The sequence below is a fragment of the Miniopterus schreibersii genome (assembly GCF_964146895.1).
Source record: "Miniopterus schreibersii genome assembly, chromosome: 7".
In the NCBI taxonomy this organism is placed as follows: Eukaryota; Metazoa; Chordata; class Mammalia; order Chiroptera; family Miniopteridae; genus Miniopterus; species Miniopterus schreibersii.
In genome coordinates this window covers 8,490,500-8,503,198 of record NC_138108.1, presented here as the reverse complement: position 1 = coordinate 8,503,198, position 12,699 = coordinate 8,490,500, and the positions used below count along the sequence as shown (strand labels likewise).

At 47.5% G+C, this 12,699-nt stretch overlaps 1 protein-coding gene across 1 annotated transcript in view; it reads right to left on the bottom strand.

The window, feature by feature from the left end:
- Window positions 1–11,007, bottom strand: part of WDFY1 (WD repeat and FYVE domain containing 1) — a 35,672-nt gene extending 24,665 nt beyond the window's left edge. Inside the window, exon 1 of the mRNA XM_081142800.1 lies at window positions 10,758–11,007. Coding sequence (XP_080998926.1) covers window positions 10,758–10,894 — 137 coding nt within the window. The 5' untranslated portion in view covers window positions 10,895–11,007. The remainder of the gene's footprint in view (window positions 1–10,757) is intronic.
- Between the last annotated feature and the right edge of the window lie 1,692 nt (window positions 11,008–12,699).

Genomic DNA, 12,699 nt, shown 5'->3' with positions numbered 1-12,699 from the left:
GCCTGCCTGCATCTCAGGGAGAGGCGATCTTCAAGTAGTTCAGGTGGTCCTAAGCCCTCCTCCCCCGCCAAGAATGTTTCTCTCCAGGCAGTAGTTTACCTGGGCACATCGCAGGATGGGTACCACTGCTGTATGACTCCCTCATCAAAAACGATCAGCAGAAGCTCATAATGATGATCCCAAGGCCTGAACTACTAACACTATACTACACTTTGCTGACTATATTTTATGTCACCTAACATAGAATGCTTATGGATACATCTTATTACTTATGTGCAACATACGGGATGAAGCCAAAGGAGCTGTGTAGTAAGTGAAAGGCCAACTCTCCCAGAGGCCTTAAATCTGCTCAAGGATTCTGCTCCATTTCCAGAGAAAGGGAAAGGCCAAAACACTTGAGGATCAGGGCTTCGTGCAGTGCCTTGTCAAGGTCACTGGCCTTCCAATCAACCCCAAAAGTGTGGGTCATGAATATGCAGAGAGCTCAGTAGAGGACTTGGGTACGTGCTCTCCCTGGTGTCCCCTTGAGAGAAGAGCAGACTCAGGCAACAAAGGAGTCTGCTGTGAGCCAGGAACAGTGAAGGTTGTCTCTTCCAATCAGTCATCTAACCTGGAAAAGTCAAATTTTAATTTCATGCAGCGTCAGGATGATACTTAAACTAGCCCAAGGTCAGTGTGGAGCCCGCCTAGACCCCAGCACTCTTGAGACAGTATTATGTCCTTTGGACAAGCATCAGCACTACAACTTGCTCCGCCTCTGCATTCACACCTTCCACCTGGAATTCCCTTCCTTCGGTCTTTCAGGCCTATTCTTTCCCTTCCTTAGACAATGCATTGAAATCCCCCATTTCCAAGACTAAATCAAAACAATGTTAACACTCCCAAGAACCTAACAAAGCTGTGTGATGTCTACTAAGTGGTACAGGAGTTTGTTTTGTGTTTCTTCAAAATACGTCTCACTAGTTCAACGAATGGTGGTAAAAACGGGCTTCAGGTGGGCTGTGTGTTCAAGTCAACAAGTTCCACAAACAAAAAAAGTTACTATTCAGTAAACTGGAAGCAAAATCTACTATTCAATAAGTGGAAAGCAACACAATAATACAGTTTAGTAACACTTTACAGGAGCAAACTATTAAAAACTCTAGGATGATATTAATAAACCACATAATCACTAAAGTGTCAAGATCAGATGGTCCTATTTTTACAAAAACCACAACATTTTCTGTCTAGATGAATATCCAAGCTGCTCTCTCCCCTAAAACAGCTTAACTTTTCCTTTAATATTGTGACAACTTTACACCCACTCGCCTAAACTCACTTTGTTCTCCTTGCGCTCATCCCATCCGTTTTTCTAGTGAATGGGTTTTCTTTGATATCCCAAGACCATGTCCATCTGAAGAAAAAGTCGTCTCTTAAACCCAAACCTGAGAAACATGTCCGTTCCGTGTCAAGCTCTATTTTTAAGTTATTTGGAAACAATAGTCTGATAGTTTTCCAAAGGGTACTTAGAAAGGAAATGTGTCATTTCTTTCAGGGCCCACGTAAATGGTTTTCCAACTTCCCCATGCGGCCAATATCCCTGTGAAGGGCGCTACCACCGGTCTCCTTGGCCTTCCAGCTGGGGCAGCACAGACTCACGTGTAGCTGCAGCATCTTCCATGGACAGACAAGGAAAGGCATCTCTATGTGACGTTGTCTACACATAGCTCCAAGGCACACACACCACTGCCATCCCTTGTCTGTGGATGTTCAGCATGGGGGAGGACCCGGTTATTTTCTAATAAGTGGAATTCCAAAGTTAGATTGTAGTCCTTTATTTTAAATATTTGAGATTGAAATGTTTTTATGATGTATTATTACAGTGCAGGGATGAGCGAAGGAAAGGCTGGACAAATACAAAGTGCCATTTCCAGGGTCCTCCTAATGTCTGTCAGCATTGTAAATTAGAGCTGACTCTCAGGTAAGAATTTTGCAATTTTGCTCCATACAGTGAGAATCACATTTCCTACCTAATAGTAACAATAATAATAATAATAAAATATTAGGAACAGTAATAACAATGATAAGTTCATTTAGGAATTCCAGGCTTGGCAACAGATTCTGAAGAAATTATTTTAATAGGAAGAAAAAGAACTATATATTTAAAAAGTTCATATGAGCATCATTCAAAGGAATAAAAATTGGGCAAAATGTTAAATAATGATAGGTTAATGACATATTAATTCAGTAGCTTATAAAGTTGTTAAAAATTAGTTATGAAGACCATGGAACCATGAAAAAAGTTTATGAAATGTTAACCTTTAAAAAAAGCATAATATAAAATGATATAACTAAATTCCATAACTATGCTGAGTCAGGCTGTGCAGGGCAGGGAAGGACGCAGGTAGGACAGAAGGTAACACCTGAGAGGCAGACAATGACTTTGGCTCCTTGTGGGGCCCCCAGAGAACAGACTTGGAGCTAAGCTGAGAAGGGGGAAAGCAGGTCCCCTCAGTAAGCACTAACACGCCAACACTTAAACACCTCCTCACTGCCAGCTGAGGCCATCCTCCGCTAGCCCACAGCCAGCTGACCCCCCACGTGAAAGGACCAGCCGAGGCCAGCAGGGCTGACACGCATGTGAGTGGGCCTGGCTGTGTGGCCAGAAGGGCTGTCCCGGTGACCAGAGGCTCATGAAGGTTGGTCATACTGGCTGCGGTAAGCCACTGAATTCTGAAGTGGCTTGTTACGTCTCGGTAGCTAGCTGATACAATGTCATCTGTTCCAAACGGTATACCTTTGAGAATACTTAGGAATCTGACCTTAAAATTAAAAAGAGCCTTTGCTATTAACTGAGTGGCAAGGATTCCAAAGTACTCATTAAACAAACAACTCCACTTTAACTTTTAATTGAAATACACGATCCTCACTTTGCACAGATGCTAACTTGAATCCTCAGAAGCTGAAGAAATTACTGTAAAAGCATAAATGAAGTTGTTCCTCAAATGCTGTTTGGTGTTTTTTACCTTCTCTACCAAGGGCAATAATTCTGTGTTCTTTCCCCTCACTGCAGTAGGTGCAAGAAAAGCAGACACAGTTCCCACTAAGAATAAAGGATTTATTCCAGGAAGATTAATCTTTGATCTGCTCAGAGATATGCCCGAGGATCACAGTTAGAGAGGCTCCTTTTAATTTCTTCCAGCCCCTTTGTTTAAATCCTCCAAAGAGCTGACTAAAAGGAAGTTAAAAATATAATACTTTAAGGAATCATCAAATTTATAAAGCCTCATCTGCTTAAGCTAAATACAGTGGGAGCATGATACCTTTAGAGGATGTTTTCTTCTGAAAGCACCATCTCTCAAGCCAGGAGGGTCTGTGCGGATCATGATCAGGGTCATTTTCAAACCTATTGCTCCATAAGCACATACACTGGGTTCAGTACGTTACTTTCCAGTATGATTACTGTGAAAACCGTGCCCACACGTGGATAGGCAGATTCTAATAAGCACAGGAGTGTTTCTGTAAAGTCACAAGGCGAAGTTTCACCTGGCCTGACAAATCAGCATTTCTAAAATCAGATCTTCTTAAAAATTTCTCATAAATATCCTAATCACCTTCAACAGCTAAATTAAAGCAAGTTAACCAATATTTCAATTATAAACCAACCGAGGGATTATTCGATTCATCAATTAAAAAGAGAATGCAGAGTATAGCATATGTTACAAATTAAGCCCAAGGCCTGATTTCTTCTAAACGCTGAGCAAAATAGTAAGCTTGAGGAAAATGTACTTTCCAGTCACTCTTAGGGCTGCTGATTCAATTTCTTATCTTGGTAAATCTCCCAACATTTGTTAACTATTGAAAAGGACATTGTTTCCTAGTCTGACGGAAAGGTGTCATTCTGGTAGCCTGGATGGATCCTATAACATTAGGATGTTAGCCTGAAAGGGGGGGAGCAGACAGGGTCATCAGCACAGTCTGCTTTTATCAACTAAATAGCAGTTTCCTCCAGCTAAGTCTCCCGAACTCTGCCCCCTGCATTCCTGCTGCAGAAAGAAGTCTTTCTCCTTTGGCAACAAAGGGGGGAAGCACTAGATTTTTACTGAATTTATTATCTAAATGGAAAGGCGGAGAGACACTGGCCTCTTTTTAGGGAGTACTAGATTGGCTATGAAAAACTGAAATTCCCATCCCTTCTAGTCTAGGGAGGGCATCCCGGGCAGCTTCAAGGGCCCATGATGATGATGACGCTCAGACTGGATTTCCTGGCTGGCAGATTTTTAAGCAGGGATCGGTGGGGGTCACTTTTGTGGCATCTGTACCAGAACCTAAATGAGTAACTCCTCTCCTAAAGCCAGGTGGGTGGTTATCTACCTGGACACAGATGTGTTCTTTTTCACTTGAGAAACAAATTCCTGCTGTTATCTTTTCACTTAGCAACAAAATGATTGCTCGTGAGCTCTGCGCCAAGAAGGCTAAAAACCACATCCACCTCTGAGATCAGGAGCCATCCAGACAGGACAGGGTCAGTGCAGGGTCCAGGAAACACGGTTTCTTAACTTGCAAAAAACCCCACAAAGTTTGAGCTCTATCCATAGCCTCTAAGTCTTGAAACACAAGGTGCAACTAACCCCAAAGAGCACCAGCTTGGGGCAGGAAGGAAGAGAAGCCTGTTTTTAAACTTCCATGTTCCACGCTTCCTATTCCTTCAGGTATGTTGCCTGACTCACTGAGTTAGCAGCTGAGAGACCACCCCGGAGAGTCTGGGGTTCTGGCACGTGCTGGTAGAGGGGGTCTCCACGACCAGCCCCCATAAACCCAGGGTCCTGAGACTCTCGGGGCTTCCTGGAAGACCGTATTTCACACACGTGGTCTGAACTCAGCGCTGGAGGGAAGCACCTCCCGGGTGACTGCACGGGGGAGGACCCGTGGAAGCTCATGCCTGGTTGCCTCTGGACTTTACCCCATACTTTTCCCTGCGCTGATGTGGCTTTGTGTCCTTTTGCTGTAATGAATCATGGCCGTAAGGAAGAGCATATGGTGACAGTCCTTCCAGTGACTCAACGAACCTGTGGGCGGTCTTGGATCCCCTAGCACATCTGGGCAAAGATTCTATAAGGGAAAACTTATGACTGACATGGCTTATAAGTAAACTACTAAGGAAATGATGAAAGGCATGACTCATAGTTATAACTTAGGTCCATAAGGGACCCCAAAATGGTACTGTCCTATTCAGAAGGAAAAATGTCATTTTATTTGCGCACATGCACACACACGCACACAGAGTAAGCAGAGACATCTTTAGCTTTTGATGACACTCCAGTAATTAAATGTAAAAAAAACAATAGTCACAATGCCAGTGCTCTCTCCGTGCTGGGCACTGTTCTATGTACTTTACATATATCAAAACCCTATGAGGCAGGTCCTATTATAATCTCCATTTTGCAAATGAGAAAACTATGATAAGTAACCTGCCCGATGTCACATGGGACTCCAACTTGGGCATCCTGGATCCAGAACCTTTTTTTAACCATGCTATAAAAAGAAAATGAATGGAACAACGAAGGACCACTCTCACAAGAGAGGAATAAAGGCATTCCCACCCAGGCTGCCTGACGTCTCACATTTCACTTTATTTTGTAACACAATTAAGGGGTCTACTTTTAGGCACTGCATATGACATAAATACAGCAGTGAGCGGCCTGGTTTTCTGTACAAACGATCAACTCCCAGCTCCCAGCTACGCCAGGCCTCCTTCTGAGCACAACACTTAACCATCAAGATGTTTAAGATTGCTTCCATGTGAACCGTTAGTAAATATACAACTTTCCCCTCAAACCATCTACATATGTTTAGAAATGTCTAAGGGGAAACAAATATATTAAGGTAAATTGCTGGTATAACAACAGAAAAGATGCTACCTCGAGAGTTTTAAAAGTTGGTTTTCTGTGATCTTTATTGTTACCAGCCTAAGTGCAATACCCTAATATATTCTAACACAAATGAGATCTGTCTATGCTTGACTTAGGCCAGACAACAGTGAGTTTCTTCTGCAAGACTGATGCAAATCAGTGTTGGCCCTGAAGCAATGGTATAAGTGTGCGCATCTCCAAACTCTAATTTCTGAAAATGAAGAGAGCAGGCCTACAGCCCTAACTTATTCATAAGGCTTTATAATAAAGCTTTTACCTTTTAAACAGTCTATCCTTCAACCATCTGACGACTAAGTTTTTGGTGCATTCCACAGGAAAGAAGTTCAAAAGCAAATGTGTCTGTGTCCAGGGAACCAGTTCCTGCTGTCTCACTATATTCGGTTCTGTTCTGAAAGTGAGTCTCATTTTGTTTCCCCATCAGGAACATGAGGGCTGCAGTTCAAATTCTTCAACTTAGTGTTGTGGTTATTTTAGTTTTACGATTTCCTGACTAGAAAGATAGCCATACTTTATTGACTCAAGAATTTTTTTAAACTTTACAAATTTATCGTTCTTACACTTTGAAAAGTATGCTTGCTCAAACAGTCTACTTCCAAAGTGCAGGCAACTCAAACTAAAGTTAAAAACACTAAGTTCAAACAAAAGAGCTTGGGGCATTCACTACGCCAGCAAAACAGAAACAAATGCACACACAAGAACACAGCCAATCCTCTGTCAACCTTTTGAACGTTTCTTTACTTTTTTAAAAATTAATTTATTTTTCAATTAAATTCACCGGGGTGACATTGCTTAATAGGATCACGTAGGTTTCAGGTGTAGATTTCTATTATACAAGATCTCTAGGCTCACTGCCCAAACCATGACCAGTAACTCCAGCTATAAAGGAATTCAGCTTGACATTCACACTGGTTTAATACATTTTGGGGGGATCACTTGTATTTAGCTCTGTCATATATAGTTTGGTTTTACCAGGAAATAGGTGGGTACATGTGATTGACTCCGGGGAAACACATCCCAGAAGCTGACAAAAAAGAAGATACAGTATACACAGTTTTGTCTGCCAGTGGGTCTACACGGGCAAGCAGCATGCCAATCACTAGTCTTTGCCGCAGAGCAGTGGTTCTCACATTGTGGTTCCAGGATCAACAACAGCATCAGCATCAACATCACCTGAACTTGGCAGAAATGCAAACTCTCAGGCTCCACCCCAGACTTACTGAAGCAGATCTCTGGGGTGGCGCGCAGCCATCTGCCTGTTATCAAGGCCTCCCTGTGAATCTGCCGCTCGCTCAAATGAGAGGCCAAATAAACAAGCACACTAAGTCCAGACCAGGGTCTCCCAACCCGGCACTGCTGACATTTGGGGCTGGGTAATTCTTTTCATGAGGGACCGTCCTGTGCACTATAGGATGCTGAGCAGCATCCCTGTCCTCTACCCACTCGGTGCCACCTCCTCCAGGGGTGACAATCAAAATGTGTCCAGATATTGTCAAATGTCCCCTGGGGGGCAAAGTCACTCTTGGCTGAGAATCACTGGCCAGGAGTTTAGAGAAATGGGCACTAAATTCAGGACAACCCTCATATCTTTCACTTTTCCTCTCAAAACGCTTTCAGCCAGTTCTCACCACTTTTAGCTATTATAAGTGAATTAACTTCAGCAGGACCCCACTTTAAAGTTACTTTTCTGAGTATGAAAGCAGCAGTTGTAGAGAAAAGGTGCAAGCCATTTTTTTAAAACCCTGAAAATGAGTATAAAGGAAGGATAACTGATTCATAGCAAAAGGTAGAATCCTAGTATTTTACACTTCCTGCCAGAGTCGTCCATCACTGACTGATACCACCTGGACTCAGTTTCTCCAAATGTGTACAAAAACTGGATGCATGGCAGAAAGAACTAGAGGCCGAGTCAGACCTGGGTTCAAATCTCAGTCCTATTATTTACTAGCTATGTGACTTTGAGCAGTTACTTCAATGTCTTTTGTACCTCAGTTTTCTGAACTGTCAAATGTCCATTGCAATAGGATGTGTATCCAATAACATTGCCAGGGGGGCCCGGGACAGCACCAGCAATTAAACGCAGGAAAACAAATATTCACGTTGCATGGGATAAAGACTACAAATACTCTCACCCTAGTCAGGCCAGTTTTAGCACCAACAGTTTTCAGGACCAGCTTAGAAAACAAATAAACAAACCATAAAACCCCCCACTTTTAACGTTTTAGAATGTACTGAATTTTGGAACTGCTGGTAAGGGAAGGTGGCTGCACCCACCTCGTGGGGAGATGTGAGGATTGGATGCGGTAACATACATAAGGTCCAATTCTGTACTGACATAGACAAGGGACTTTTAAAAGGTTAGCAAGCTATTGTTATTTCTAAAGGACAAATTCTGATCATGTCATCCGCTTGCTTTGAACTCTGATGGTTACTCACTACCTACAAAATAAAGTCCAAATTCCTGAGAGTGGTTCCTAACGAGGGAACTTCCTAACGAAGTCCCTTCCAAAACTGGACACGGGGCCTTCCAGCTGGCATTACTCTCTCCTGTCATGGCCACCAATACACCTTCTGCTTCAGTCACCAAGAAATAACAGTGGTTCTCCATTCCTTCTGCCTGGCAGGTGGATGCACAACACCCTTCCTTCACACCGACCACTCCTCTCTCCAGTGACATCTCCTCTAGGAGGCTCTCCTTGAACCCTGGCCCTCACCTAATGACACTCCTTCCTGTGTCTTCCCAGCACCCTGGAAGCTGACAGCACAGGGCCATTTCTCACCACACCATCCAGCCCCTTTGGAAACAGCGATTTTGGAGTCAGCTGTTTTCGATTCCATGGGTCCGTACACAGTAAATGTCCAATAAATGCTTGTTTGATGAAGAGTATTCTGTTTCCTCAACATGCTGGTTCCATCAGGTCAAGAGCCATAAAAATCAATGAATCAGAGGTAATATGAGGGCAGGTTTTTGATCCCTGTTGTATCCCTAGGGACTAGTACTCAATAAGCACAGCATTTCTAAATATATGAATGAGCGAATGAATGAATGATTGAAGAGTATGACACATATTTAGGACAATGTAAAAACAAACCACCATCACCACCACCAAAAAAAACCCAAAACAAGCAAACCCATAGCCAAGGTATTTCACTAAATCTTATAAAATGTAGCACTGGCTAAAAAGGCTGTCCTACTTTCAAGGAATTTCCATGAGCCTGAAACATAAATTAGAATCTCAAGGAGCCAACCTTCGCCTGGTAGAGTCATCTGTCAGGGCCCTGCTGTGCCCGAGTGAAAAAATGAGCTGATCTAAGGCTCCCCCAGAATATTTCAGTCCCAGAGCAGCTACCTAATCACTTCCCGCAAAACATTTACAGTACTGCTCTTGGCCAATAATCTCAAATATTCAGCAATTTACCCGACGTGCATGAGTCATAAGTAAAATATTTTACTGAATAAAAACTTCTACAAAGTGCCCCCATCTATGTTCATATGCAAATATCATTATCCTGTCCTTTCCCCCTTTTTACACCCCCCTTTTCTCCTTAGGACTCACGCACCCCTCTCTCCCCCACACCCAGGCCCCACCAATCACTCCCCAGCTGGTCTGAGGTCAGCAGCTTGCAAACCGGCAGGGAGAGGCCCCTGCCTGCTCACAACACACCCACTCAAAAGCAAAACGCAGAGGTCGATGGGCACCGGGGGCCTCGCGTTTCCTCCTCCCACTCAGGACAGGCTCGCCAAGTTACTTATTTCCAAACATGCTCACAAGAGGCCGGACAGGCGCCTTCAGAGAACAGCAGCACCTCGTGCCTTCCCGAAAGAAAGCCTTTCAACTTTTGGAATATCGCCATTTAAGAGCCCTCAGTATTCCGAGGAACTAGTTTCAGGCAATAAACATCGCCCCCCCCCCCCCCCGGCACCCCACATTCCCACAGTAACGCACGAGCCCTTTACACGTCGAGGGGTTTAGAAACGCTCAAGTTTTAAACAAGTATCCTTCCAGTCGGTCACACAGCGCGGGGAGGCCGGGCGCCGGGGTGGGGTCCTGGCTGCGGTTCTGGCTTCGCCAGAGCCTCGGCGACCCCCGGGGCCTCAGTGTCCTCTTGGGGGAAATGGGAAAATGGGCCCCCTCCGTGTCCCCCGAAGCAGGGCGGGCGCTCGAGGCACGACGCCCGGGAGCCAGGGGGGGCTTTGGGGGCGCGGGTGGACGTGTTTTACTCTTGGGCTTAATTCTTTCTGGCAAGTGATACTGGTTTTCCTATTAATGGTGGGAATGTAAAATTTCCTCGAAAATTGAAGCATCTAAGGCTTAAAAAAAAAAAAAAAAAAGTCGCTTTTAGGAGGACCCCCCCCCCCCCCAGCTATTCAGTAAGTAAGAGTTCAGGGGGTGCCGGCGGCCGTGCAGAAACGAGCGCTCCCGGGGCCTGAAGCTGCGAGACGGACGGGCGCCCGCGGGACCCGCCGGGGGGCCAAGGACCCCGAAAGGTCGGGTGGAGATCCCACGGAGCGAGCGGCGCTGGGGCCCCGGGGGGACGGGCCGGCGCGAGGAGAGGCGCGGCGGGACCCCGAGTCTCGGGCTGAAGGGGCGCCCTGGGGCGCCGCGGAAAGGGGGTCCCCCGGCTGGACGGGCGCCGGGAGTGAGGGGTCCCGGAGCGGAGGGGCGTGGCGGGGACCCGGGTCCGGACGGGAGAGGAGCGGCGGGGACGGGCACCGGCGGGCTTGCGGGGGACCGGGCGCCCCAGCGGAGAGGGGGCCGCGGGCCGCGCACCCCGCCCCCGCCGCCGCCCGCCGCCCGCCGCCCGCCGCCCGCCGCCCGCCGCCCGCCGCCGGCCGCCCGCGCAGACCTGTCCTCGCTGGCGGTGATGACGCCGTCCTCCTTGGGGATGAGCAGCGCCGCCGTCACGGCGTCCTGGTGGCCCTCGATCTTGCTCAGCAGCGCCGGGCGGCTGCTCTGCGGCCTGGAGTGGATCTCGGCCGCCATGTTCGCGCGGCGGCGGCCTCCCGGGAGCGCGGCCCATCAGCTGACCGCGGGGCGGCGCGGCGGGCGGGGCGGAGGGACCCGCCGGTTTCGCTCGGGCTCCCGGCCGCGTGGGCGCCGCGCCGCCGTAAACTCCCGAGTGCGGCGCCCGCCCGCCGGCCCGCGCCGTATTGTCTGGAGAAGCGGCGCAGCAGAATGATGCGGCCCGGAGAGAACCACAGAGGACGCCCGCCCAGAAGTAGGGCAAGTTACAACGGCTGAAAACGTAGCGGAAAGAAAGTGCATTCGTGGATCTGTGTATCCATCTGTTCAACAGTCGTGCGTTGCATACGGCTGTGTGCCATGCGCCGACGAGATGAGTGAGACGTGGGTCTTGCAAGGCTTGTACAGTATAGTAACTAAAGCGGCTATCGAACACCTTATTTTTTCAACCACAGCATTTATCTATTCTTGAGTGCCTGCTGCGAGCCTGGCACCATTCTAAATACAGCTGTGCTTAAGCGAGGCAAAGTCGCCCCGTCATTAGAGCTTATATTCCAGTGAAAGAACCAGGTAATACAATAAATAACTAAATTACATTGTATATTAACAGATGTTAAGTCTGTGGAGGAAAAAAAAGCTGGAAGGGTGATAGGGACTCTAGGAGGTGTGGCAGTTTTACACAGGGTGGCGTGGTGGGTGCTGAGATGCTCTGCACGGGCCTGACTTCATGGGAGGGGGCGGTGGGAGGCAGCCGCCAGCTTCCCCTCTTTCGGAGTCGCCTGAGCTGCAGGGAGCCGCGGGGGCTCGTGCCCTCCCCGGGCAGCCTGAGCGCAGTAAGTAAGTGGGACCTGGATATAAAGGCCGGGCCCCGTCAGCCTGGGCCGGGCCACGCTGACGGGCGATCCTGGCTCCGCAACTCTCTGCTGGGCTGGTAGGGCTTTGCCAGGCCTGCATTGCGGCTGGCTTCATCTGCCTCTCCCGGTACGTCTCCCTTCCCCACAGCTATGGATCTCTAATGGGCACTCGGCGCCAACCTCTGTGTCAGCACCTGCTCGCAGAGAGTGCAACCTGAGACGAGAGGCCGGGGAAGGCTGCGCAGAGAAGGTGACATTTGAGCCAAGAAGGAGACACGGGAGGAAGCTGTGTGGGAATAGGGTAGCGTTGTCCTGGAGAAGGGAACAGCAGGTGCTAAGGCCCTGAGGTGAGGGCGTGCCTAGGGTTCTCTACAATGGGCCAGACAGCTAAGGTGGCTGGAGCAGAGTGAGCGAGGGGTGCAGAGAACCGGGGGGGGGGGGGGGGGGGGGCAGGGGACCAGGCAGACCACGTCGAGTCCTGAGGAATGGTAAGGACTTTGCTTTTAACTTTGAGACGGAAAACCATTGGAGGGTTTGAACAGAAGGCTGGCTTAATCTGCCTTCAACTTTATTTTACCTTATTTTTGACAGCCTCTCAGGGCCATGTTTATTTCAAGAATAACCCCACCTATTCCCACCCTACTTACTTTGAAAATCTGAGATACCTTATTTTTCACAAGTTAATATTTCAGTGTAAATCTCTAAAATGTAAAGACTTTTAATAAAAAAAAAGCCTAAACCATTACCATTGTAAACCCTCAACAATTCTCTGATATTATTAAAGAACTTGTCAGTATTTAAATCACCCACTTTTTTGTTTTGCACTTGATTTGTTCCAACCCAGGTCCCCACTCCGTCCGCCTGGTGGTCCCCAGCTCCTTTCCCTCTAGATCTTCCCGCCCTCTTTTCGCTGCGCTGCGCTTATTGGTGGGAGAAACCGCAGACGCCCCGCCCACTGCGCGCTGGCCCCGC